The sequence below is a fragment of the Musca domestica genome, unplaced genomic scaffold (genome assembly GCF_030504385.1).
Source record: "Musca domestica strain aabys unplaced genomic scaffold, Musca_domestica.polishedcontigs.V.1.1 32, whole genome shotgun sequence".
In the NCBI taxonomy this organism is placed as follows: domain Eukaryota; kingdom Metazoa; phylum Arthropoda; class Insecta; order Diptera; family Muscidae; genus Musca; species Musca domestica.
The window spans coordinates 3,204,734-3,232,625 of NW_026712311.1; the positions used below are offsets into that span (position 1 = coordinate 3,204,734).

The following is a 27,892-nucleotide window of genomic DNA, read 5'->3' on the forward strand; positions in this document are numbered from 1 at the left end:
ATATCGAGAGGTGCCGTTATATGGAGGCTATACGAAGACGTGGACCTGCACAGACAATTTTCTGCCATAGGCTGTAGTATCCATTACGAACTTCAAATACCAAATTTGGAACAATTCTGGGGAATAGTGTTGCTTTAATCCCCAAAATACCGAAAATAGAAAGGTACAATTATATGGGCGCTATACCAAAACGTGGACCTACATGGCCCATTTTCAATAACAAAAGTAATGCTGACATAATATATATTTGAGTACAATTTTATTAATCTATTTCATTTCGTTCGGTGATTTCCAGAGACGTATAGACGGACGAATTTTTACGTTGATTCAGAATATATATACTTTGTGGAGTCTAAAATGTATATTTCGAGGTGTAACAAACGGAATGACAAACTTAATATACCCTATATACTATGTATGATGGAGGGTATAAAAATTGCAATTCCCAAAAATTATAAAATGGTAAAAAGCCAGAACCATATTTTTTTTTATAATTTTACAGTTATTGTCACACAAATATTTTTTAATTTTTGACAGTTATTTTGACAGTTATAATGTCAAAAAATTAAAATTGTTCTTGGATTTTTGTAAATGCAAGGTGACAAACGAATATGGGCATGCATACAGGTTCAATGTTGTATACCCCACTTTAGATAAACGTGTAATACTTGTCAAACATACCAAAAACAGGCTCGAACAGGCTCACAAACACTACCTGAAATGCTTTAAATGGGAAACATCAACTAAGAGAAATTTCGTTATGATCCCATTGGAAAACAATAACAACAATCGAGAAAGTTATCATGTAAAACAATAACAACAAAGAAAACTAAACATTTACAATGAAAACGAGTTTCAATAGTGAAAAAAAAAAAACAAAACATATTCAGAACACTTTAGTTTTTTGTTTGTCCACTTTGTTATGGGAACTTTGGGTGGACTTTGGGGAAGTGAATGTGCAAGTTTTTTTCATCTCCCGGCTAAAACAACAAAACATTGAGCTGCCGCGTTTATTGTGCAACAACAATGCAGTAAGCCAATAATGATGTCGTCATTTTTTGTGCCGATATTCATCACGAGACTTTTAAGCGTCTACAATCGATTGAAATGCCCATACACACACATGGATGAGAGATCAAGTATTGTAGTTCGTTCATGATGGTGGTGGTGGCGGGGGACATGGGTTCAAGCTTAAAAAAGCCACCATTCAATAGAACGTGTAAATATTTAAAAATGCAATAACAAATGGATTGAGAATTGAAAAAAAAAAACACAAAAGAAAATATGTGAAATTGATTTGTGTGCAAATAGCGTCAGGAAATCAGGTAAAGGGAAAAAAGGCGATTAAAATTATGGCGACAAGTAGGCAATCAAGTGGAGGGAATTTTAGTTTCAAGACAATTCCAAATTCTTTCTTCTTCCTTACAAATGTTTAAAGCAACACTCATAAATAGCGAAATGACATAAACATTCTGAGAGAAAAGTTACTCAATCAGGTGCGGAAGCAAAAATATATCAAAATCTATATATATATAGAAAATCCAGTTGATTTCAACTGTCAATTTCATTACGTATACGTCAAATAAAATCCAATGGTTTCGAGAGTGGAGTTCGATTGCGTTGACATTTTAAATCTACTCGAAATATTCAAGAAGATTTAATAAAATTATACTCCGTTTACATTGTAGTCATTTGTGACCATCTAACATGCAATTAAAAAATCACGACATATTTATAAAGGACGATATTTAAGGATAAAACCTATTTGGGGAAAATTATTCAATGGTTTTGGAAGGCGACCAAGATATAATAGACTTATACTCCGTTTACACTGTAGTCATTTGTCACCATGTGCCAATAGGTAATGAAAAAATCATGATATATTTATAAAGGGCGATATTTAAGAATTTCCTTAAAATCATGAAACCTCGTTGGAGATTTTTTTTATTAGATTTGGAAGATGAACCGGCTATAGATGGGTTCGAAAAATATTTTCTTTATATAATGTGTCATTTGACATTTTCATGGTAGAATTAAGAAGGTAAAATCATGCAATCATATGTTTACAATTTTTTCAAAATTATTCATCCCATCTGTGATTTATATTTATAAATCAGAGATGGAACCTGTTTTAATTCAGTGAAATTTGACAATGTAAATTACAGATAATGCTGAGATGTATAGTCTTATTTAAAATGACTTTACCTCCTTAATTTTACTGTGGTAATTTCCTTTCATTGTGAAGATTTTTATTTCACATTGTCATATAAGAAGAAGAATTCAGTCTCAGAATATGTTTACTAAAAGTTAAAAGGGTTGGGCAAATATTCTTTTCACTTTTTTTTTATTGTTTTAAAAAATCCTTGTCATTATGACGTTTAAATATAGGGTGTGTTCGGTAAGATTATCAATAGCAAATTGAGGAAAATTTTTACCGTGACATCGTGTCGGAGTAGGGAGTGTTAGATATATTAGCCAATAAAAAATCAGTAACGAGTTTTAACCGTTTGACGATCATTTTTGGTAACAGTAAATTTTTACTTTTTATTCATTTACTTTGGTAAGCCTTTTTTTAAAGCTGCAAGAATTGCATTTTTTTTCGATATCATAAAGGGAAAATCGATAACAAATCGTAGTAAGAATTGTATACATTCTTGCAGCTCTGGAACGGGATATATTTAATTAAATAATTGCTCTGTTCCAAAAAATGCAAGAATCTACTAGTTTTGCAATTTTCTCCGATATCATAAAGGGAAAATCGGTTATCGCAGTAAAAAGTTTCACATCCTTGTAGTTTTGGAACAGATCAAATGTTTTATTGATATTTAGTTGCGAAGCTTTATGTGACAGTTAAATATTTTAATTTATCAAATTGGGAGTAAATTTTCAGAGTTAAAATATTTTCATTTATATAAGAAAGAAATATTTGACTATTATATTATAAACAAATCTACACAAAGATCTGTAAATATATAATTAAAACAATTTGTATGCCCTTACATAATTCGTAATTTTTTTTATATTCATTTTTCAAATCTTCAAATGTCATAAAATTCTTGCATTTCAATTCAAAATTCATCAATTTCAAATATCCTTTTAACATAGGATTTTCACCAATAAAAGAAATCCTCATAAAGAAGATTAACCTGCCAAAAGTTCCAATGTAAACATTCGTGGCCGCATTTAAATCTTTTTCTTTTCTTTCGGTGTAAATCTTTTCATAAAACGCGTTATTTAGACTGTCAAGTCCTTGGATTATCCGTCAAATAAATTATCTTCTTCGTAAAACGCGTAATTAAATTGATCAATATTTTGGTCAAATATTGACAACGATTTATTTGACGTTTATTTTCATTAAATTTAAATTTTGTGAACAGGCCTTCAAAACAACAGAAGCTCATGTAAATATAGCCTTAGAAAAATATTGAAATTTTAAATAAGGTAGGATCATTTCGAAATGTTTCTAAGAAAAGGATTAAATTGGTCAATATTTTGGTCAAATATTGATGCCGATTTATTTGACGTTTATTTTCATTAAATTTAAATCCTGTGAACAGGCCATCAGAACAACCCAAGCAAATGTAAACATAGCCTTAGAAAAATACTACAATTTTAAATAATGTAGCATCATTTCGAAACGTTTCTAAAAAAAGAATTGAATTGGTCAATATTTTTGCCAAATATTGACAACAATTTTTTTGACGTTTATTTTCATTAAATTTAAATCCTGTGAACTAACCATCAAAACAGCAAAAGCTCATGTAAACGTAGCCTTAGAAAAATACTTTAAATTTTAAATAATGTAGCATAATTTCAAAACTTTTCTAAGAAAAGAATTAAATTGGTCAATATTTTGATGAAATATTGATACCGATTTATTTGACGTTTATTTTTATTAAATTTAAATCCTGTGAACAGATCATCAAAACAACAGAAGCTAATGTAAACGTAGCCTTAGAAAAACACTAGAAACTTTAAATAATTTAGCATATTTTCGAAACTTTTTCTAAGAATTAAATTTAGTCAAATATTGAAGATGATTTATTTGACGTTTATTTTCATTAAATGTAAATCCTGTGAACTAACCACCAAACTAACAAAAACAAATGTAAACATAGCCTTAGAAAAACACTAGAAATTTTAAATAATTTAGCATAATTTCGAAACTTTTTCTAAGAAAACTTACCATTTTCTTGAGTGTAACCCCAATGGTGAGACATATTGATTTAAGTGGTGATTATTAAATTAATTAACAAAATAAATAATAATTTTTTCTCTTTAACAAAAAAAGCTGAGTGTTAAAACTCAAAAGCACAAAATATCTTTAACTTGAGCGTAGCGCCAAAGAAACCGATCACCAAAAAATCAAAACAGGCAAGCAAGCTTTTTTTAATAACAAAATTTACGCCGATTTCAATATTTCGGGATTCGAATCAATGATTTTTTTCCAGCGACGCGAACCGTTAGTCTGTTAAATAAAGACTGAATGGAAAATAATATAACAATGTCTGTCAAAATGTATCGCTCAATCCCGCATAGAACACAGAACGAACAGAACAGTGCGGAATTGTTTTAAGGCGTGCGAATGACAGACAACAACAATAACGGCACGAAGACAACGACGACGATGGGACGATGTTGAATGCTGCTGCTGCTACTTACTATTCGCATTAAGTGAAATTCGTTCCTGTTGTTGTGTGGTTGTATTGGCGACAGCGGCTTATGGCCGCTCGTACGTCGGGTGATGTTGTTGATTGTATTGGTGGTGTTGTGCTTGCTGCTGTCGCGTTGTGTTGCTGTTGATGGTGCACACAGTGCATAGCCGCTGTCCCACAGAATAGTAGGTACAAAGGTGGTATATCCCCAAAATGTTGTGTCACAGAAAGTGTTGCGACGCCACTTATGTTTTGTTTACGAACGTAATCAACAAAACTTGCTCAACAAAGTACACAGTGGTACGAGAGACCACAATGGCGGGCAAAAACGAATTGGAATAAAAACAAACATGAACTCTGTCAAAAGTGAAATAAAGATAACAATATTTCATCACACAAGCACACACACACATTCACGGATGTAAGCGTGGGTATGTGTACATACATATATCATGATCACGCAAGTAAGATCTTTATTGATAGAGCGACGAAAACTCGCAAAATATTTACTGAGACGCATTCAAAACTGATTAACAGATAAATAAAGATTTTTCTAAGGGACGCTACTGTAGTGGACGCTGTGTACATTCTATATTTCCACCTTGATTTCGATTATTTAATAGGGAGTTTTTTTTTGTTCTTCATAACAGCTTTGTTCATTTACTTTTTATACCCTCCACCTTGAAAAAGAGGGTATATTAATTTTGGCATTCCCCAAATATTCGTCGTAGACCCCACAAATTATAAATATTCACAATCAGCATAAAATTCTAAGTCGATTTAACGAAGTCCGTCTGTCTGTCTGTCACGATACAGCTCCAAAATTTGGCAGAACAATTTGAATTGTGTCTAGGATGATTGGTATTGAAAATGAGATATATCGGTCCACGTTTTGGTATAGCCGCCATATAATGGTACCTCCCGAAATTCGGTATTTTGGTGATTTTTGCCACATTTGTCTAAAAATTGGTATTTGTAGGTCATAATGGGTTCTAGCTCCAGTGGCGAAACATTGTATTTATAAGTCCTCGTTCTCCCATACCTCACATATAACATTACTCACCGATATTCCATATTTTGATAATCCTAGTCACATTTACCGACGAAATTGATGAAATTTGGTATTTAAGAAGATTTGGTAGATTACAATCCTTGAAGTCTAAAATTGTCTATATAGATTCCCGTTTTTATACCCTCAGCCATATTGCCAGAGAGGGTATATATCATTTGATACAGTCAAAACGTGTCTCATCGAAATAACGGCTTTAGACCCTAGGTCTCCTTGGACCAAATCCGTTTCAGGACATTTGGTCTATCTGGCAGGGACGATAACTCTCGAAGGGAGTATCCGATTTGATGCAAACTTGGTACATCGCAATATTATTGTCAAACTTAGATCAAGTTATGGGCAATATCGGTCCACTCCTTCTGGTAACTCCCACACAAAATGTCAAAATTTTCAAAAAAAAAAAATACTGCACAGAAAGAATAATCCGATTTTGCTCCAACTTTGCATATTCTAATATTTGCATCAGTGCGAATAAGTCAGGTCAGGTCAGGTGCGAAAATGGACAGTATCGGTCCACTCCATAAAGTACCTCCCTCACAAACAGTCAAAATTTGGAATAATTATAACTCTTATAAAATGTGATGTAAGAGTTCGATTGCCTTCAAATTACACTCATTACAATATTTTTATGAACTCAAGGTCTGACGTGAAGATGGAATATATCAGTCCATTCCCTCTGGTACCTCCCCCACAAAGGTTCAAATTTTTAAATATTCATGAAGCTCATAAAACACGAAATAAACATCCGATTCCATTCAGACTCAATATTTCTATCAAAAAAAGATCTATAGTAAATATGGTAGAGATCGGACCATTCCATCTGGTACCTTCCCCACAAGGGTTCATAGTTTTGAATAACCAAGACGATTATAAAATCCAAAATTCTCTTCATATTTCACACATTCCGTTATTTCTACTTACACAAGATATGCTGCAAAGATGGAATAATTCGCTTCACTCCTTCTGGTACCTCCCCCATTAAGGGTCAAAATTTTAAGTATCCATGAAGCTCATAAAACGAGAAAATAACGTCCGATTCCATTCAGAATTGATCCATCTCAATATTTCCATCAAACCAAATTTTTTTAAAAAGATGGTAGAGATCGGACCATTCCTTCCGGTACCTCCCCCACGAGGGTTCAAAGTTTTGAATAACCAAAACGATTATAAAATCCGAAATTAACATCCGATTTTCTTCATATTTCACACATAACATTATTTCTACTTACACAAAATCTGCTGTAAAGATTGGATAATTCGGTTCACTCCTTCTGGTACCTCCCCCACAAAGGTTCAGAATTTTAAGTATCTATGAAGCTCATAAAACGAGAAAATAACCTCCGATTCCATTCAGACTTAATCCATCTCAATATTTCCGTCAACACAGGATATGTTATGAAAACGGTAGAGATGGGACCATTCCTTCTGGTACCTCCCCCACAAAGAGTCAAAGTTTTGAAAAACAAAACGCACAAGATCTGTTGTGAAGATGATATGTATCTGCCAACCCCTTCTGGTTCCTCACCCACAAAGGGGCACAATTTTCAATAATTTTACTGTCATAACTTGCCAAACAAGTCAGCGATTCTTTACAACTGGTTATATCTAAATATTTCTCTCAACCTGAAACCTGAGATGAATATGGAATTTACGATGCCTGTATTAGCTGGAGTATATCTGGTACCTCACACATACATATTTTAAGATTTTGAAAAAATTATCACATGTCTCACATAAAGTGAAAGAAGCAGTCGATATAGTCCAAACCTAGCACGCCGCAATATTTATATAATATATACGAAATGGGCAATATTGGCCCAATCTTTTGGAACCAACTCCATAGAAGGTCAACAATTTGAATAATCATAACAGAAGTCGAAATATATTTAAATAATCGAACATTGGCTGCGGGCATGGTAAAATGAAGAAGGTAAAGTCATTTCAAATTAACATTCCCATCTTTGCATTTTCTGTAATGTTTCTTGACAAATTTCACTGCATAGAAAGCAGGTTTCCATCTCTGATTTGTGTATGTCAGAGAATTTATAAATATTTTGACAATGAGATATTGTCAAATGAATAATTTTGCACGACCTTACCTTCTTGATTCTACCATGGATGAGGGTATATATCTATCGGCAAAACCAACGGATAGTCTTTGACTTGTTTTTTATTATATTCTAAATATATGTAATACTTTATGGATGACTTTTTACCGCAAATTTAAGTATTTTCACATAAAAACACCTTTGATCAAAATATATTTCGGATGAAAATAGGGCTCGCTGTGATCGAAAAAGTACATATGTACTTTAATCATGTATTTCACATCTCAAATGTCATCCATGTATCACACGATGTGTGCAACTTCTACATATGGAAAATTTGACACTACATATGTAAAACCCTTAACGTATGCCAGAATAAAATCTCAAAAGTCAAGGCCTTTAAGTTTTCTTTGAAATAAACGAAATCGGTTTCTGGCGAAATATTAAAAAAAATCCTTCGTATAACTGACCTAAAATATATTCTTCAAATCAACCAAGTAGCCTTACAGAAACCCAAAACTTCTTTTTTACCAATAGTTTTTCTTTTTTCTAATAGAAAACACAAAATGGTCTATGTAGGGCAAGTAGGTCATTTGAAGGTCTTAGGAATATGTTATCAGCTATGATAAAAAATGTGACATCTATACGCCCGCCCAGTAGTTATCTATTCAATACCACAATAGACATGTGATATATATGATTTTTTTATTTTATTTTAATAATAATGTTAATTACCTAAATTATTTGAACAAACTTGATAACCAACATTGGCAAAACACCAATACATACAACTCTACAATTGTTTATAACACACAAAAAAAGGCACGTGATCTATTTTCTCAAGATATTAACGTGTTTATTGCTCAAAGCAAGCTAGAGATTAATGTCATAATTTAGAGCGCGGTGGTGGCAGCAGGTGGACATAAAATATATATATGTACCTTTAATAAAAATAGCAAATACAAATATTTATTTCAATTCTTTGTGGTTAAATATTGACATTTTTAATAAACAAACCAAAAAAAAGTTCTGAGAATAATAGGCGAATGTCATATGAATTTAATCGAGATGTTAGAAATGTCAATCTCTAAGTATGAGTAATTGAAACTCTAAATATTTGTTTAATTTATTTATTTGATTTGACATTGTAAAATCACATGAAGGCAATATGTTGTTTTTGTTCAACAGTGTATTCATCTAATTGCAGAAGGCAAGGGTGTGGCCATTTTACCCAAATAATATTGTGTTTACATAGACCACATTTTATCTTAATTCAAATTTAATTCTTAACTAAGATTTGCAAAAGACAAACAATCGGAAAATACAACTCTGTTTAACTTTGTAGTTCTTCCTTGAATATGGCCGTACAACTGGCAAGATATTTACATTTCCCTAGACCAAATATGTTGTCATTTTCATGACTTTTATAGCCTATATCAAAAAAGAATATAATCTAAACAGAAATCTAAAACATTGCCTTCATAAATAATGTGAGACTTGATTGAATTTTGCTTCAAATTCTCATTTTGCTGCAATTAGGAAAAATATGCGACTTGTTTTTCTGAAAAACTGGTAATAGATTGTCATCCCGCACTTTCTGTCGAATTGGCATTAAATTCGTTACGAAAAATTCTCAGCTTGAATTTTCGTTTAAGTACAACATTATTCATCCGGTTTTGGCAAAAAAAATTCAGCCATTCTGAGGTAAGGGCTGACTTAAAATAAAATGTCTATCGAGGAATACACAAGAACTAGCAGTTTCGAGAACGTTTTCTTACGATAAACATATTTAAAATCATTATTTCATCATCCATATGGCTCATCCATATGATACGGCCAAACCCTAGACCCTAGGTCCCTTTGGACCAAATCCGTTTCAGGACATTTTGAGTCGATCTAGCGATGTCCGTCCGCCTGTCTGTCTGGCTGGCTAATGCGCACGATAGCTCTCGAAGGGAGTATCCGATTTGACATCGTAATGTTATTGTCAAACTTATATCCGGCTCGGAGATGGGCAATATCAGTACCCCACAGAAGGTCGAAATTTTCAAAAAAAATATTTTGCTGCACAGAAAGAGAAAGGATGATCCGATTTTGCTCCAACTTTGCGTATCCTAATATTTCTATCAGTGCTACGTCAGGTGCAAAAATTGACAATATCGGCCTACTCCTTCTGGTACCTCCCCCACAAAGGGTCAAAATTTTGAATAATTATAACTCGTATAAAATGTTGATGTAAGAGTCCGATTGTCTTCATATTTCACACATCACAATATTTTTATTAACCCAAGGTCTGATGTTAAAATGGAATATATCGGTCTACTCCTTCTGGTACCTCCCACACAAAGGGTCAACATTTTGAATATTCATGAAGGTCATAAAACACGAAATTAACATTCGATTTCATTCAGACTTGGCACATACCAATATTTGCATCAACACACGATCTGTTATAAAGATGATAGAGGTCGGACCATTTCTTCTGGTACCTCCCCCATAAAAGATCAACGCTTTGAATAACCAAAAAGATCATAAAACCCGAAATAAGCATTCGGTGCTCTTCAAATTACACACATCTCAATATTTTTATTAACCCAAGGTCGGATGTGAAGATGGGATGTATTGGTCCACTCCTTTTGGTACCTCTCCCACAAATGGTCAAAATTTTGAATATTCATAAAGGTCATAAAACACGAAAATAACATTCGATTCCATTCAGACTTGGTAAAACTGAATATTTCCATCAACACAAGATCTGTTATAGAGATGGTAGAGTTCGGACCATTCCTTCAGGTACCTCCCCCATAAAAGGTCAAAGTTTTGAATAACCAAAATGATCATAAAATCCTAAAAAGCATCCGGTTCTCTTCAAATTACACACCTCACAATATTTTTACTAGCCCAAGGTCTGGCGTGAAGATGGGATGTATTGGTCCACTCTTTCTGGTACCTCTCCCACAAAGGGTCAAAAATTCGAATATTCATGAAGGTCATAAAACACGAAATTAACACCTCATTTCATTCAGACTTGGCACATCTCAATATTTCCATCAACACAAGATTTGTTGTAAAGATGGTAGAGAAGGGACCATTCTTTCTGGTACCTCCCCCTCAAAGGGTTAACATTTTAAATAACCAAAACCCGCAAAGAAAGCGAAAATAAACATCAAACTATCTTCAAATTTCAAACATACAAATATTTTTGCTAAAACAAGGTCTGTGTGAATGTGATACCCCTTCTGGTACCTCACCCACAAAGGGTCATAATTGTCAATACTTTTATCTGTCATAATTTGCGAAACAAGTCAGTGATTCTTTAATACTCAGAAACCTGAGATGAATATGGAATTTTTGATTTCGCATAAAATTAGATATAAACATTCGATTTTCTTGTAATTTAACCCATACCAATATTTTTACCTGTAGTAGACGAAGTATATAATAAAATATTTCGGCCGACTATATCTGGTACCTCACGCACATTTTAACATCTTATAAATATTATCACATATCTCATATAAAGTGAAGGAAATATTCGATACAGTACAAATCTGGCACTTCGCTAAATTTATATCGTATTTTTTCAGGTCCGATACGAAATGGACAATATTGGCCCATTTCTTCAGACTCTATTCCATAGATGTTGAACAATTTGAGTAATCTTAACAGAAGTCAAAATATTTTTAAATAATCGAAAAACGGCTGAGAGTATACATACGTCGGCAAAATCGACCGATAAATTTTAACTTGTTTTTGATACACAATGTCTCGCTTTCAGACAATTTTTTTTTTATCAAAAAAAAAAAAAATTTTATTAAAAAAAAAAACTTTGATTTTTTCCAATTATAACTTCCGAATTTACATTTCCCATTTAATGGCGATCGCCTGAAAAAATGTTATTGGTTCAACACGCGTCTCACATTTCAAAATTTGTTCTCAATTTTTCTTTTCCCTGTGACGACAAAAACACACACACACATTTTGCAACAATTGAAATTAAGTGTGTTTCGACGATTTGATTGCTATTTACACAAAATCTATTTAACTTAATTAACATTTTGCCACTTTTCGATTAGAGATGATTGAATTTGAGGCACATTTTTTTCCAAAGTCATTCATTCGCGCATAACGGTCGGCGGTGGTGTTTTGTTGTCTGTGTGGAGAACAACAGCAACAACAACGACTACAAAAGCGGCAGCAATGCACGATGCCGTTTGCGAGACGATGCTCAACTAATATCAATTAAGATATTTAGCAGTGTGTCTGTCCAATTAGATTTTGTTTGTTTTCATTTTTTTTTTTTGTTTTTTGCCAGCCTGCCCAGACGCGGTGTGAGATTTTGATATGTTTATTATTATTTTTTATATTAAATGATAATATTTTTTATTGTTTTTGGCTGCCAAATATGTTCTTAACGTCAAACGACTAGGGATAAATAAAAAAATGCATTTTCATATAAAAAATCAACATAGATTGTATATGTGCATACCTGTATGCATATACGACTACACTAAACAACATTTTTTTTAATTACAAAATTTTGAAAATTAATTTTTGGAAAGTATTATTTGTCAATGGTACCACAGAAACACCTGAAGGAGATTAAAAGTGTTAATGTCATAGGCTGGCTTTTTCGTAAAAGTTTTTGTTCAGAAAAATGTAAATTTGTTGTCAGTTGTAGGGCATAACTAGAAAATATAAATTTCACAATTGTAATCCAATGATTGTATGGGATGACCTTTGTAATTGAACCAAGGTTTCAATATTTATCAAGTAAAAAAGCTGTAAGTTCGGTCGGGACGAACTTTGAATACCCTTCACAATTTGAAACGAATTTTGCAATTTTCAAAAAAAAAAAAATAAATAAATAAAATCCGTTAAAAATTCTGTTAAAATCTTAAAAATTCCGAATGTAGCCGTTATATTAAGGTCTATACGACGACGCGGACCTGCATAGGCTATTTTTTTTTGTCATAAGCTATTACAATATTCAAATGCGAAATTTGAAAAAAAAAAAACAGTAAAGAAAGTCTTAAAGTCGGGCGGGGCCGACTTTATGATACCCTACACCACTTTGCTAATTTAGTAGAGCTGCGCATAACAATTAAACGTTTTTATGGGAGAATTCAATCATACCCGCTATGATTATAATTATAATTTAAAGTTCAAAGGACTAAATATGCCGAAGCATTTGTATCTTTTACATTCGGACTTGTATTGCCCATTTGGTGCACAATTAATTTGAAATCGGATAAAAATATATATGGGAGCTATATTCAGATCTTAACCGATCTTTATAAAATTTAGAAAAGGTATTTCTGAGCTGTATTTGATATATTTCCCTGAATATGGTTGTTACGGAGTGCATATTTCGGCTGTGGCAAATGTGACAAATCGGATGAACAGTATATATGGGAGCTATAGCTATATCTGAACCGATCTTCACCAAATTTGACATACTAGCTTCTAGACTCAATTCAATGTCAAATGTCATCCAATTTGGGCAAATATTAGACGTTTGGTGCACTATAAAAGGTAAATCGGACGAAGTTATATATGGGAGCTATATCCAAATCTGAACCGATCTCGATAAAATTTAGCAAATGTATTTCTGAGCTGTATTTGATATTTTTCCCCAAATATTGTTGTTACAGTGTGCATATTACGGCTGCGGAGGACAAAAATAACAAATCGGATAAACAATATATATGGGAGCTATAGCTATATTTGAACCGATTTCGATCAAATTTGGCATAATTATTTTTTGGCATACAATCAGATCGTAAGTGCAAAATTCCATACAATTCGGACTGATATTACACGTTTGGTGCACAATAAAAAGCAAATCGGACGAAGATATATATGGGAGCTATATCTAAATTTTGACCGATTATCTCCAATTCCAATAGGATTCGTCCTTGGGCCAAAGAAATGATTTGTGCAAAATTTCATCTGGATAGGGCAATAAATGCGAACTGTACTTTGTTTTTAAAAATACATGGACAGACGGACGGACATGCATAAATCGACCCAGAACGTGATTCTATGCGGATCATCAAAAGGAACTATGGGTCTATCTCGTTTCCTTTTGCCTGTTACAAACAAATGCACAAAGACAACACCCTGACCACCTTGTGGTGTAGAGTATACAAATCGGTGAATAAGTACTTAAATTAATCAAAATGCCGAAGATCGGGAGGTCCTATGCGAAGCCGTGGAGCTGCACAGACAATTTTCTGTCATATTCTTTAGTATTCATTACGAACTAAAAATAACAAATTTGAAACAATTCCGGTGAATAATGTCGCTAGAATCATCAAAATTCCGAATATCGGGAGGTACCATTAAATGGGGGCTATACGAAGACCTGGGCATGCACAGACAATTTTTTGTCTTAGGCTGTAGTATCCATTACGAACTTCAAATACCAAATTTGTAATTCCGGTAAATAATGTCGCTATAATCATGAAAATATGGAATATCGGGAGGTGCCGATTATGGGGGCTATACGAAGCCGTGGACCTGAAAAGACATTTTTCTGTCGTAGGCTGTAGCATCCATTACGAACTTCAAATACCAAATTTGAAACAATTCCGGTGAATAATGTCGCTGAAATCATCAAAATTCCGAATATCGGGAGATAGCATGGTATGGGGGCTATACGAAGACGTGGACCTGCACAGAAAATTTTCAGTCTTAGGCTGTAGTATCCATTACGAACTTCAAATGCCAAATTTCAAACATTTCAGGTGAATAGTGTCGCTAAACTCATCAAAATACCTAATATCGGGAGGTGCCGTTAAATGGAGGATATACGAAGACGTGGACCTACACAGACAATTTTCTGTCTTAGGCTGTAGTATCCATTACGAACTTCAAATACCAAATTTGAAACAATTCCAATGAATAATGTCGCTAAAATCATCAAAATACTGAAAATAGGGAGGTACGATTATGTGGGAGTCAAAGTTTTCATTTTCATGATAGTCGTGTCTACGACCCGGAGTGAAGAGAGCTCTAATCGGCCATGGATTGTCACGTGAACTTATTGTCAAAAACATAAGACTCTGACAACAACGGCCATGTTTGAAATGTTGGGCGCCAATTCGTTCTTGAACTGATTATTTACCACAACAGGATGTTATCGATGGTTTCGATGACAGGTCCTTTCAATTTTTTTTCTAAGGAAACATATTCTGGTATGTCGAAAATTTACAAGACGATCAGATCAAGCTGGAATCAATGCTGAGAATATTCCTCCTTGTAATCCTTGGGGCAATAGAAGAATGGTAGAACAAGAACGATTTTGACAAAACAAAGCTATGGATGAAATGTCAACCTCAATTCGTATTGGTCAAAATTTATACCCGACAATTAAACAATAAATATGAAATCTCATTATATTTTAACCGTCTATATAGCCTGCCTCGACAGAGGTTAAAGATAATTCATAATAAATGTTGAAAATATAAAGAAAATCTGAATTACTTACCCCGTTTTGTTTATAATCTCATTTCTCTTGAAAATGATTTCGAATTCTGTTGTAGCACTTTTTTGATAAAGGATTTTGAATTGAATTTGACTGTAAGGTTTCTTTCATTTCCATATTTCATTTGACACAACAACAATTTACAAAATTTTTTCACTTTTTCTGAAAATGGAAAGTAAAAATTACCATTGGAACTTAACCAAAAAATATCTACGAGAGAGACTAAGCTACCAAATAGGATTTCTAAAATGGTTTAGCGAGTTGCTACAGAATTGAAATTTAAAGTGGAAATTCTACAGTACAAATTCGATTAATACATAAATCATCTATACTTACCATTCAATGTTCGGGTTTGAGTGTTTTTTTTATATTTGTATTATTTCAATTTTGAAAAATGGGATTGTTTTTTAATTCTGGAAATCTTGATACCATTTTTTGGGGATAAATGCATAAATTCCTAAGAAAAAGAAAAAATTCAAAATGAGTCAATAGTACAGCCAATAAAAAGAAGGAAAAGGATACAATCGTTTTTAAGGAACTAAGAAGGTGAGATGAAAAAACTGCAACAAACTTCAGACTGCTGTCATTTCTAAGCCACTCGTCCGACAGCTATTAAAATTATTCCAGTGACAGCTCATTATATTGTTTACAAGCGTACAAAAGCATTTTGGTGAGCATTTTCCAGGAAAAAATTATTCGTGATGGAATTCAAGCGTGAATGGGCCAAAATACCGCAGAGTAACATTCGGCCAGCGTGTGACGGTTTCATTGGCCGTTTGAAGGCCATAATTCTAGCCAAAGGTGACCAATTAGTACAAATCAAAACTTATTGTAAAATTTGATGCTATTTCCGACAGTTTTTTAATTTCAAAATTCAAACGCGATAATTTGTACAATTTTTTTTAATTTTATTGAATGAAAGCAAAAATATCGGAAATAGCATCAAATTTTAGAATAAGTGTAGATTTGTTCGAATTGGTAACCTTTGGCACGAATTTTGGCCTTCAAACGGCAAATGAAACCGTCGCAGGGTGCCCGAATATTCCTCTGTGGTATTGCTTGCTTTAGGTGATCGACAATTTGGTATTTTTTAGTGCCAACATTGCTTTCCAAAATAGTCTAGACACAATAGTACAACGGATTGGTATCCGGAGATTTTGGTGGTGGCCATTGTGCGCTGGAAATGAAGCGAGGAATCTCATTTTGTAACCTTTCTTGGGTGGCACGTGCTGATGGTGGCGATGGTGCTGAGTCCTGTTGCAATGTCCAAGGTCTGCGGTCAAAATGTTTGCATGCCCAAGGCTTTAATACACCCTCCAGAATATTTTCACGATAATGTTCGGCATTTATTCTGATGCCATGTTCGATTAATACGAGCGGAGAGCGACCATCGGCTGTTATGGCGGCCCACACCACACCATCACCATGGCCGGCGCTTGAGTTTTGGTGCACATTTTCAGCTGATCTTTTTGTCAAGTAAACTCTATAATTTTGTTTGTTTACAAACTGCTGGACAACGAATGTTTTCTCATCGGAATTTCAATGGCTTTACTCCGAGCTCATTTTTCGATGGAATATTGAGATATGTGCAGCTTACGAGCCATTTTTCGGTCACTGCGACGCGGATTTCGATTCGAAGTCGCTTCTTTACCTTTCGAACCATTTCTGACCTTGACGTCGGGCTACGCTACCAGTATCACGGTAACGAGTGATGGTACGAGACACCAAAAGATTTATTCCCATTTAAATGCTGGAGTGCTCTAACGATAACCACTTGTGGTTTTCCAGCCAAATATAAAGAAATCAAACTATCACGCTTAAATTCCATCACGAATAATTTTTTTTCTGGAAAATTCTCCCCAACATGCTTTTGTACGCCACTTGTAAACAATATAATGAGCTGTCACTGGAAAAATTTTAACAGCTGTCGGACGGATGTTTTGGAAATGACAGTAGTCTGATGTTGGTTGCAGTTTTTTCATCTTACCCTGTAGATATAAAACGATTCAAAGCGGTTTAAAGAATGAAGACCGTTAAAATAGATTTCTGCAGAAAAATATCCATCTGTTACGATCTTCTATCCGCAGGAACTCTTTGAATGGTCTTCTATAGATAATGGGTAAATATAGTTAAAGTGAAGATGGAAGAACCCATGGTACAATAAGGAGGTAGAACAGCTTCGTAAAACTACAGAAATACAGCCCTGAAGCTATTCCCGCTTCTTGTCAAATTTGTAGGCAACAAGTTGTTTTCATTTACTCAGCATTTTTTCTCATTTTTAAAATCTCTTAAACAGCGAGAAAAATTAATGAAATGCCTGGATTTTCTTTTTTCAAAATTATGATCTGAAAAGTTCTATCTTTCAATTTCAATGGCAAGACTGGCGAATAGCTTTAATGCACGTCTCGCAATTTACGCGTCTTCCAATCATTGATTTTGAAAATATTTTGTTTTCATTTTCATCAAAACAACAAATACATACACAAAATTGTCAGAAGTCGGGCACACATAGAAAAAAAATGTAATCAGCTGACGGCTCTACCTTACCTTTTTATTGTACCATGGAAGAGCCTTCATTTTTTATCAACAGTACATTTATGACAATTCAAATGTTTGAACTACAAAATTGAAATGTGTGTTTACAAATGCAGATCTCCAGATCTGTTTACAAAATTCCAAATAAAAAAATATAATTTCAATGATGCGAATACTACTTCATTTACATACATACATACATATTTATAAGGCATTAACTTTATTTTTTTAATATTCTTAAAATATTTCTTTATAGTATTTAGGTATTTATGATTTATTGCATGAATATTTGTTCTATTGAATAAATGTACGTTTTTAGTTATATTGTTTTAAATTTATTTTTACAGTTTTTTTATTTAATTTGTTTATTATCATTACTTTTTTTATAATCTATAACTAAATATACGATTATTCTGTATTTTTTATTTATAATTTAATAATAGTCCATTTTATCAATTTATATATTTTTTGTTAATAAATATTTTTACTATTGTATGAAAAAAAAAAGAAAAATTAAAAAATGTATTTTTCCGAATTTGTAATCATCTCATAGTACCTTAACTTGTCGTCATCACCTTCGTGATTTGTTTTTATGTTATTGAAATGCCTATATGTATATTAGGGTTGAGTTTTATATATATTTTGGTTACCATATATATTTTTTTATACTTCCTGCTGAGAGATACAGTATTTTGCTAATAAAGAATCACATATAATATTGTTGTATTAACCAATCACTCGTTTTGTTTTTTGTTAAAATACTTATGGGAAATATCCTATGAAGTTTTAAGGTTATGTTTACTTTATTTTCATATATTACAAATTTAATAAATATTTTTCAATTTCTTTTTTTATACGGGCTTTGAACGACCAAATTTTGGAATAGATGAACTGTCTCAAAAAAGACTAAATTTCATGGAAAATAAAACCAAACAAAAAGGGGAATACGAAGCATGGGGACTAGTTATTTAATAATTGTGTGGTATGTTATTATAATTAATAATATTTTATATAATTTTTTGTTTTTGAAAATGGACAATGACCACAGGCACGTATAGAGACTTTAGGGTTCATTGATTTGTAGTATTTTATAACAGAAAAAAACCAAATGTAATATGTCTATTAAACAAGAAAATCAACTCCCGGTAAGCACAACTTCTATTGTAAATTTATAATAAAAATGACATTAACTAAATTTGAATTCAAACCTTAAATAATGTAAGCAATTCAAATCGAACTAAATAATTATTAGAAATATCCTTCTTAGTATAATATTATTATATTTCCATTTTGATTTTGGGGAGAACAGGTAACAAACTAAAAAAAATTTTTTAAATCTACATTCCATTGTCGCGAATAAATATATTTCCTTTATATATAAATACATAATATTTTTTCAATTTTATTATTATTATTAGTTTTAGAAACACTATTATTTATTTTGTATATATTTATATGTTTAAATTTTATTAAATTTTATTAATTTCTTTTCGAATTTATATATCGTCTCGTTTCGAATACTTTTTACCAATGGACTGTTGTTGTTGGGGTTGTTTGCTGTACCGTTGTCTTATTAAACACTATTTTGCATTAGATATATTAAAAACAGGACCGATACGCAAAAATACACGTCTAAGGACACTTCGTAATTCTGGTTTCATACCGAAACACATCATTTCACACAGTAACGTATAGTAGTTGGAGACATGGGTGGCAAACTGGAAACAAAGAAATAAAAGGGGGAAAGTGATATTTGAAATATGAGTGTTTTTTTAACAAATAAAATAGTATCAGTCGGTTTTACCGGAGCCTGGAGTTATGATTATTCAAACTGTTGACCCTTTATGGGATTTTCCAGCCAAATATAAAGAAATCAAACTTTCACGCTTGAATTCCATCACGAATAACTTTTTTTCTGAAAAATTCTCACCAGAATGCTTTTGTATGCTTGTAAACAATAATAATGAGCTGTCACTGGAATAATTTTAACAGCTGTCGGACGAGTGGCTTTATAATGACAGCAATCTGAATTTGGTTGCAGTTTTTTTCATCTCTCCCTGTATACCCCCAGCCATGAGTTATGCTTATTTAAACTGTTGACCCTTCGTATCTGACATAAGACTGATATAAATATTACAACGAGCCAGATTTGGACAATATCGACTACCTTCTATACTATTTGCAAATTTTTGGAAAAGAGGTACCGAGATATTCCATTAAAGGAAATCGAACATATATATCCAATTTCATGCAAAATCATAAATTTCATATTTACCTCAGGTTGTAAGGAACCGCTAACTTGTTTCGCAAGTTCTGACAGATAAAACTATTGAAAATTGTGACTCTTTGTGGGTCAGGTACCAGAAGGAGTTGGATGGTTATTTCGCTTTCTTTGAGCGTTTTGGTTATTCAAAACTTTGACCCTTTGTGGGGAAGGTACCAGAGGAAATTTTCCGATTTTTTATAACAGATTGTGTATTGGGATGTACCAATTCTGAATGGAATCGGATGTTAATTTCCCTTTTTATGAACTTCATGAATATACAAAATTTTGATCCTTTGTGGGGGAGGTACCAGAAGTAGTAGACCAATACATCTCAGCTTCACACCAGACATTGGGTTCATAAAAATATTGTGATGTGTGTAATTTGAAAACATTGCAACATTTTATAAGAGGTATAATTATTCAAAATTTTGACCCTTTTGTGGGGAGGTACCAGAAGGAGTGGACCAATACATTCCATCTTCAAACACCCTGGGTTAGTAAAAATATTGTGGGGTGTGTAATTTGAAGAGAACCGGATGTTTATTTCGGATTTTATGATTGTTTTGGTTATTCAAAACTTTGGCCCTTTGTGTGGGAGGTACCAGAAGGAATGGACCAATATATTCCATCTTCACGTCAGGCCTTGATTAAAAAAAATATTTTAATGTGTGTGATTTGAAGACAATCGGGCACTTATATCAACATTTTATGAGAGTTATAATTAAAATTTTGACCCTTTGTGGGGAGGTACCGGAAGAAGTGGACCAATACATCCCATCTTCACACCAGATCTTGGTTTAATAAAATATTGTGAGGTGTATAATTTGAAGAGAACCGGATGCTTATTTCGAATTTTATGACCGTTTTGGTTATTCAAAACTTTGACCCTTTGTGGGGGAGGTACCAGAAGCAATGGTCCGATCTCCACCATCGTTATAACAGATCAAGTGTTGATGGAAATATTGAAATGTACTAAGTCTGCATGGAATCGGATGTAAATTTCCCGTTGTAAGAGCTTCATGAATATTCAACATTTTGACCCTTTGTGGGGGAGGTACCAGCAGGAATGAACCGTTATATTCCGTCTTAACACCAGACCTTGGTTTAATAAAAATATTGTGATATGTGTAATTTAAGAACAATCGGACACCTACATCAACATTTTGCAAGAGTTATAATTATTCAAAATGTTGACCCTTTGTGGGGGAGGTATTGTCAATTTTCGCACCTGACCTAGCACTGATGCAAATATTAGGAGTTGGAGCAAAATCGGATTATCCTTTCTCTTTCTATGCTGGAAATTATCTTCTCTGAAAATGTTGACATATTGTGGGGGAGGTACCAGAAGGAGTGAACCGATATTGCCCATCTCTGAGATCGATCTAAGTTTGACAAAAATATTACGATGTACCAAGTTTCAGATCAAATCGGATACTCCCTTCGAGGGTTATAGTGCGCACCAGCCAGACAGACAGACGGATGGACATCGCTAGATCGACTCCAAATGTCCTGAAACGGATTTGATCCAAAGAGGCCCAGGGCCTAAAACCGTTATTTCGATGAGGCAGGTTTTGGCCGTATCAAATGTTTTATACCCTCTTCAGCCATATGGCTGATTTTATAAAAATGCCCTTCAAAGCTCTAAAAATTATATTCTCGAAAGAAAACGCCCTCCAAAGAAATTGTCCTCCAAAGCTCTAAAAAATATATTCTCGCAAGAATACTGGAAGTCTTTAGCCACAATTATCTAACCTCTTACAAGTGATATATAGATGCCCTCTCGCCGTTCAGGAAGGTTTTAAATTCAAATACACAATAGCTACTTACCCTATCATCGGCCATCTTAAGTAATCTCGTTAAAATCAACAGCAACAACGATGTCCATGCATCCCGATGTGCCTCACTCTGTAAACTTAAATAGTAGGTCAATGCCTCCTTGCACACTTGCACCAGTTCCTGCTCAATGCCCGGCCAATCGCTACGTCTATTCTCATCGCCATACATTTTGAAGAATATACGCAGAACACATGCCAACGAAGCCGTTTCCTGTTTCAGTAAATTTGGCTTGATCGAACCCTTAAAGCCTGCCCGCCACAGTATGTTACGCTGTTCCTGATCGGCATTGAAACGTTTGGCGAAACGATGCGATTGCATTAGGCAATCGGCCAGAGTTAACAGCTGACGGGTGCGCAAATAACTATACATGCCCTGTTCTTCACGTTGACAATCCAATATGGCTTGTGTCGGACAATTGCCGGTTAAATCAGCGGCGGCCTGCGCCAATGTTTCGGCATCTTCTTTACGCGATGTGGCAGGGAAGAATATAATATTATCTACAGTTTGTATCAGTTCCAATTGTACAACACATTTGATGTTGAGACTCTCGAAGAGAGCTGGATTTTGGGGCACAACAGGAACCACAGTGTGTTGGGGATGATGATGATGACTCGAAAGTGTGTTGTCCTCATCAAAACTGCCGGTATGACTATAAACGGAATGTTGGGAATATGAACGATTAAGGCCATCACCACTGCTACGCGATTGGGAATTTTTTCTCTGTAGATTTGTTGAGTTTTGCATTTGATGTTGCTGCTGCTGGTGCTGCTGCATTTGGATTTGCATCTGCTGTTGTTGCTGAGGATTTGGTCGCCAAGTCAATAGCTCTCCAGGTAAGGTAGCATTAAATATGTCCAATATACATTGACAGGTTTTATCCCAAGTGGCTTCGTTGAATTTAAAGCCATTGGAAATTACCAGATTTTCCAAACAATTTGTACCCGACCTGGCCAATTGCTCATTATTTTGTTGAACACACCAGTGTAGCTGGGCAAACAAATCCTCCAGCAACAGATGGCCCAGGACATCGAAATATTGTGTAAACACATCGATGATGGCATACAGAGCATGATTGCAGGTGGTGGTCATCCATTCGGATTTCTCGGTAACATGTTCAGGTAATTTCATATTGTCGAATATACGGAAGATCACATTAAATAAATCTTTCCACCAATTCGGTTTGAAGCTATCACCATGAGTTTTGACAATTTCAAAGAGCACCGTGAGGCCGCGTGTCCGCACATCCAGTTTACAACGGTTTACAACACACGACAGGGAGAACAGCATGGGGAACCAGCCTCGCACCCACACACGATCTTCTTCAGCAACGGAAATATCATTTTCCATGCCGGCATGTTCGGCAAACAATTGGGGGGACTCGTGAACGCACAGGGCACATGTCCTCACCAAACGTATCGCCTCCATACTGGTATCAGGGAATCGGGCATTGCACGCAAACTCAGATAGACATTTGACAGCATCCTGAAAGGAATCAACCATTATGGCAAATTGTTTCTGATACAGTTCGCCAATAATTTTGCCGGTAGTTTGAAAGGCCAGTTCTACAATGGCTTCCTCATGATCACCCGCTGCCAAATGGAAAATTGAAAAGATATTTTTCCAACCCGATTTAATATTGCGGGCCTGGGAGTTCACCATTTGAGCTATACAGCGCACGACCATATCACGTATGGCCGGTGACTGGTTCTTTTTCATAATATGTTCAAAGGGTCGCAGGAAATCCTTTTGGAAACGGAAGTTGGCAAACTCTCCTTTTTCCATGAATTTCATTGAAAGTTGGCGCAAAGAGTCCAGGGCGAAGAAGGAGATTTCCTCATTCATATTACAGCCGACCGTATTGAAATGTTCACCCAAAACTTGCCAGATGCGGGACCATTGCAAACGGATACGTTCCATGTTGTAGTAGGAAATCTCCACAATCTTTTGCAGGGAGAACATACGTGGTTGCGTGTTTTGCAATTCCTCAACGGAGACCTGAAAGAACAAAAAATTGATAAAATATCTCATGCGAAATAGAATCTCCAACATACCTGACACAAGGCCTTAACAAAATCCACAATAGCATCACCATCCAGACGAATGGAACCGGTGAAAATCCTATCAACTGCAACCACCACACTCTGACTGCTTGTCTGGCCAATGTGCTCCTTGACACTGGGATTCAGGGTATCCTTGAGTGTGGTCTGGGCACCAGACAAAAATTTCGGCCTTACACCCGTACCAATCAGCTGGGCCAATTCCAATTGACTTATGCATTTAACAATATCCAACCAGCTGGAACCCAAATAGTTGCCATCCGTATGAGCTACCATAATCAGCGTCTTAATCGTGTCAATATTTTTCGCCTTCATTTCATTGATCGGAGAATTGGCCGTAAGCAAGGTAAACCGGGCCAATGCCTGTACATAGGCGTCACGTTCCAATGTCATATGGAAGATGCAAGCAATACGTATGGCACATCGGATACCATCCAAACAAAGGCAGGCTATTTCGGGATCATCGCAATCTTGCAGACCCACAGAGAATGCTGCCAAAAACGGTGTCCATGCCATTTTGAACATGGGCCTAACATGTTCCAGATGTTTGGCCGAGGTAAATGGTGATTTGACATGGGATACAGATTCCATGAGATTTTTTGCCGTGGTGGAAATCGCTTCCATTTCCATGTTCCACAACAACTTGCGCCTCTTCTCATTGGCAATTATCTGCTTGCCGGGCTTATTTACCACGGTATTTTTCATTTTAATTTCATGGCCAGCGATTTCATCGTAAATCGAAGACAAATAGTCGACGGGTAAATCGTCTCTGCTATCACTGATACCCTGATTCAATTTGATGTACTGTTCCTTGGTCATTTTGTTCTTGACTTGCGGTGAGTGCAGATCTGTGGTCAACATAATAATGGAAAAGGCCAAAACGTAGACGGTATCGGCCGACTGGAACAGTGGATTATTGGGATTACATTCACAGTAACGACTTGCAAATTTCTCCATGAGACGATCAATTTTCTGTGCCTCTCCCGGCAGGCGGAACTCCTCCAGCAACATGCGCAAAGCTGCAACGACCTCTAGAGAAGTGAAATCAAAAGCATCAATATATTCACACATAACCTCCTTGGAATGATCATCATTTTCTCCAATATAATTGCCCAAGGCCGTCTTATCCAGACGATCATCTTCATGCAGCCATTTGGCTATGTCCTTGGGTGTGGCTCCCACCAGCTGTTTTTCCTGCAAAAACTGTATACCCTTTTTTGGTTTGCGATTGAACAACTCTATGCCCTGCTCCATGACTTCTTTGCGCATTTTTCTCTCCTCCAGGGCTTCGGGTAAATCGAGAACTTCATTGTTTTTAACACTGCCATAGGAATTTAAACTGTGACTCGAACCGCCATGAATTGAACGTATACCCAGGGTATTTGTATGAGATACGGCATCGGCATTATCTGTGGGGGATTGTAAGTCTACGGAATGGCCCGATCTATTATGGGCTGTAGCTGTGCCCTCATGGGCATTCAAGGAAGGCATATTGGGATTTACATAAAGATCTTGACTCCATTCTACCATACATTTTAGAATGGACACCAGACATTCCAGGCCACGTATACGCATGGATTTCTCTTCCATGGGATTAGCACCCAGTTCCAAAGCCTGACGACCTTGAGCAATTTTGGACAAATCATTGACAAGTCTTTCGAAGAGATTAGCAGCTTGAAAATCACAATCATAATTTACATAGATATCGACCACAGACTGGGCATCGGCACAGATTCTTGTCAAGGCCTGGATAACCATCCATTTGTGTTCAAATGAACTTGAAGTGGCCTCCAAAATATTCAAAAATATCTCCTTGAAAAATACCTCAATTTGTTTTTTCAAATGAATTTTGAAATTCGAAAGGAGTGCCACAAAAATCGACAGCGACAATTCAAACACTTCGGGCACCAGGCTAACACCATTCTTGGACAAGGCCACACACAGGTACTGTTTAATGGCCATAATAAACATTTCATTGGATCGAAATACGGGACCAGCATTTTGTAAAATCGACAATAGTAGGCGCAGTGAGAGAACTTTTGACCGCAGTTCATGGGATTTGGGATCGGGATGTCCTTCTGGCAATGGTTTCATGGATAACTTGCACAAAGCTCGAAAAACCAAAAAAGCATCTTTCTGCAGAACATGTGTAAATTTAGCCGTAACCACAGCATCATTTTCACTGTGGACTTCAACACTTTCCTCGGAATTTTGCTGATGATTGTGGCCACTTTGATCTGATGCCATATGATTGTTACCAGTACCTTCCGAGCCAGTTGTGGATATATTATTGGTACTGGTATTGTTAGCATTTCCACTGATGTTATTTGGAGTTGTTTGTTCTTCTTCGGCTGTCGAGTTATCTTCAAGAGCACCGGTCTCCTTTAGAACTTCTACTATGGCAGCTGCAAAAGCAAAAGGAGATAGTTTTTAAGTAATTCTTAAAAATGGCAAGTGTTTCATATTTTTTAAAAAATTAAAGTTTTTGGTGGTCTCTATCACGACCGGACGCCCTGCAAATTATTATCTTACCATTCAATATTTCATCCACCACTGCAGCTGCAACGGATTCTGGTGTCTCCTCGACATCGGTGCTACCGCCAACACTACTCTTCACACTACAGCTAGCCTCGGAGGCCTGCGATGTATTCGCATCATGGTGGCCATTATTCGCCTGCGAAGCTGCCAATGCTGCCTGAGCAGCTACCTCGTATACCTGGTTTTCCATACGCGAAAATATGACATCCAACATCTGTGTAAGGGTAGCACATGCCGTTGTCTGATTAACCAAATTCTTGCTGGACAAATAGATGTCATAGCAAGTGCGGACAGCTTGCAAAACAGTTCCTTCATGTATTTCAACATGTTGCGAAGTGACCACTGTCAGCAGAGCTTTTATTATCTGCAGCTGAACACATTCATCCGTTTGGGGCCCATTAAAACAGCCACATATGGTATTGACAATACGATCAATAAGCAAGTGACCCGGATTCGACGAATCCTGTATGGCTCCCGTCAAATGGCCATATGCTATTAATTTCTCCAAACAATCCAAAGCCGTTACAACAATACGCGGCGAACGACTCTTACAGGCCAACTCAAATGGCAGAAAATAAGTCTCCGCATTAATAATACTGGCTGCATCATTTTTCGGCAACGGCAGGGCAGCACAGGGGAGCTCATTACCTTCTGCTATTTGGCCAGCACTAATAAGCTCAGCCTTAATTTGTTCCAATGCCGTGTCGCATGATTTCTTTAACTGTGAATTTTGGGAACGTTTTATATCCTTGTCGGCAAGGATTTTCTCTAGAGCACGCACTATAAACATTTCTTTAGTTTTCGTAGAGAAACTTTGCATTATGCATCAAGGTCTTTACATGTGTATGAAATTTCAATTCAATATGATGAAAAAAGTTTGAAAAGTGGTGCGCTATCGTCGTCGTTGGATTGATTGTTGGGTTTGATGTGTCAATGAGAGGTGGCTGCTTGGCCCACCATACACACACACGCACACAGCAATTTCCACACACAATCGACAATTGTAAACCAGAACACTTTTCCTCGTTTCCTTTTGTTTTTCTACAGCTCTCCACTTCAAATCTACTCAATATCCTCCATTTTGATGAAATTTATTTCTTTTCTCCGGTTTTTTGTGTAAATTCTATTAAAAATATATTGATATAATTTGACTTTTTGCCTTTTTAATTAGGAAGAAAAAATTATCACGATATATTGACACATATGAGAGCGGAGCGAGAAAAAAACGTCATCAATAAATGTCAAGTTTTTAGTGGTGGACTTTGTGCAACGATAACAGTAGAAACACCTGTCAACATTGTATTGGGTGTGTTTATCTTGCATTGCTTTTCGTTGGGGGGCTGTAAAATCAGCTGTTCTTGCTCTCTCACTAACTGTGTTCACAACAGCGCTTATAATT

The 27,892-nt window shown here is 35.3% G+C and overlaps 2 protein-coding genes across 2 annotated transcripts in view; both read right to left on the reverse strand.

Moving 5' to 3' along the window:
* Positions 1–4,597, reverse strand: part of LOC101901807 (carbonic anhydrase 2) — a 31,606-nt gene extending 27,009 nt beyond the window's left edge. Inside the window, exon 1 of the mRNA XM_059125184.1 lies at positions 4,187–4,597. Within this exon, the coding sequence (XP_058981167.1) occupies positions 4,187–4,220 (34 nt within the window). The 5' untranslated portion in view covers positions 4,221–4,597. The remainder of the gene's footprint in view (positions 1–4,186) is intronic.
* A 14,454-nt stretch (positions 4,598–19,051) lies between these two features.
* LOC101898874 (brefeldin A-inhibited guanine nucleotide-exchange protein 1) lies at positions 19,052–27,751 on the reverse strand. The gene is made up of 4 exons (XM_005179714.4): positions 26,488–27,751; positions 23,950–26,360; positions 21,890–23,893; positions 19,052–19,514 (listed from the first exon to the last, which is right to left on the reverse strand). Exons 1-4 carry the CDS (start codon positions 27,311–27,313, stop codon positions 19,377–19,379), a joined length of 5,379 nt encoding a protein of 1,792 aa, XP_005179771.2. The 5' UTR covers positions 27,314–27,751; the 3' UTR covers positions 19,052–19,376.
* Between the last annotated feature and the right edge of the window lie 141 nt (positions 27,752–27,892).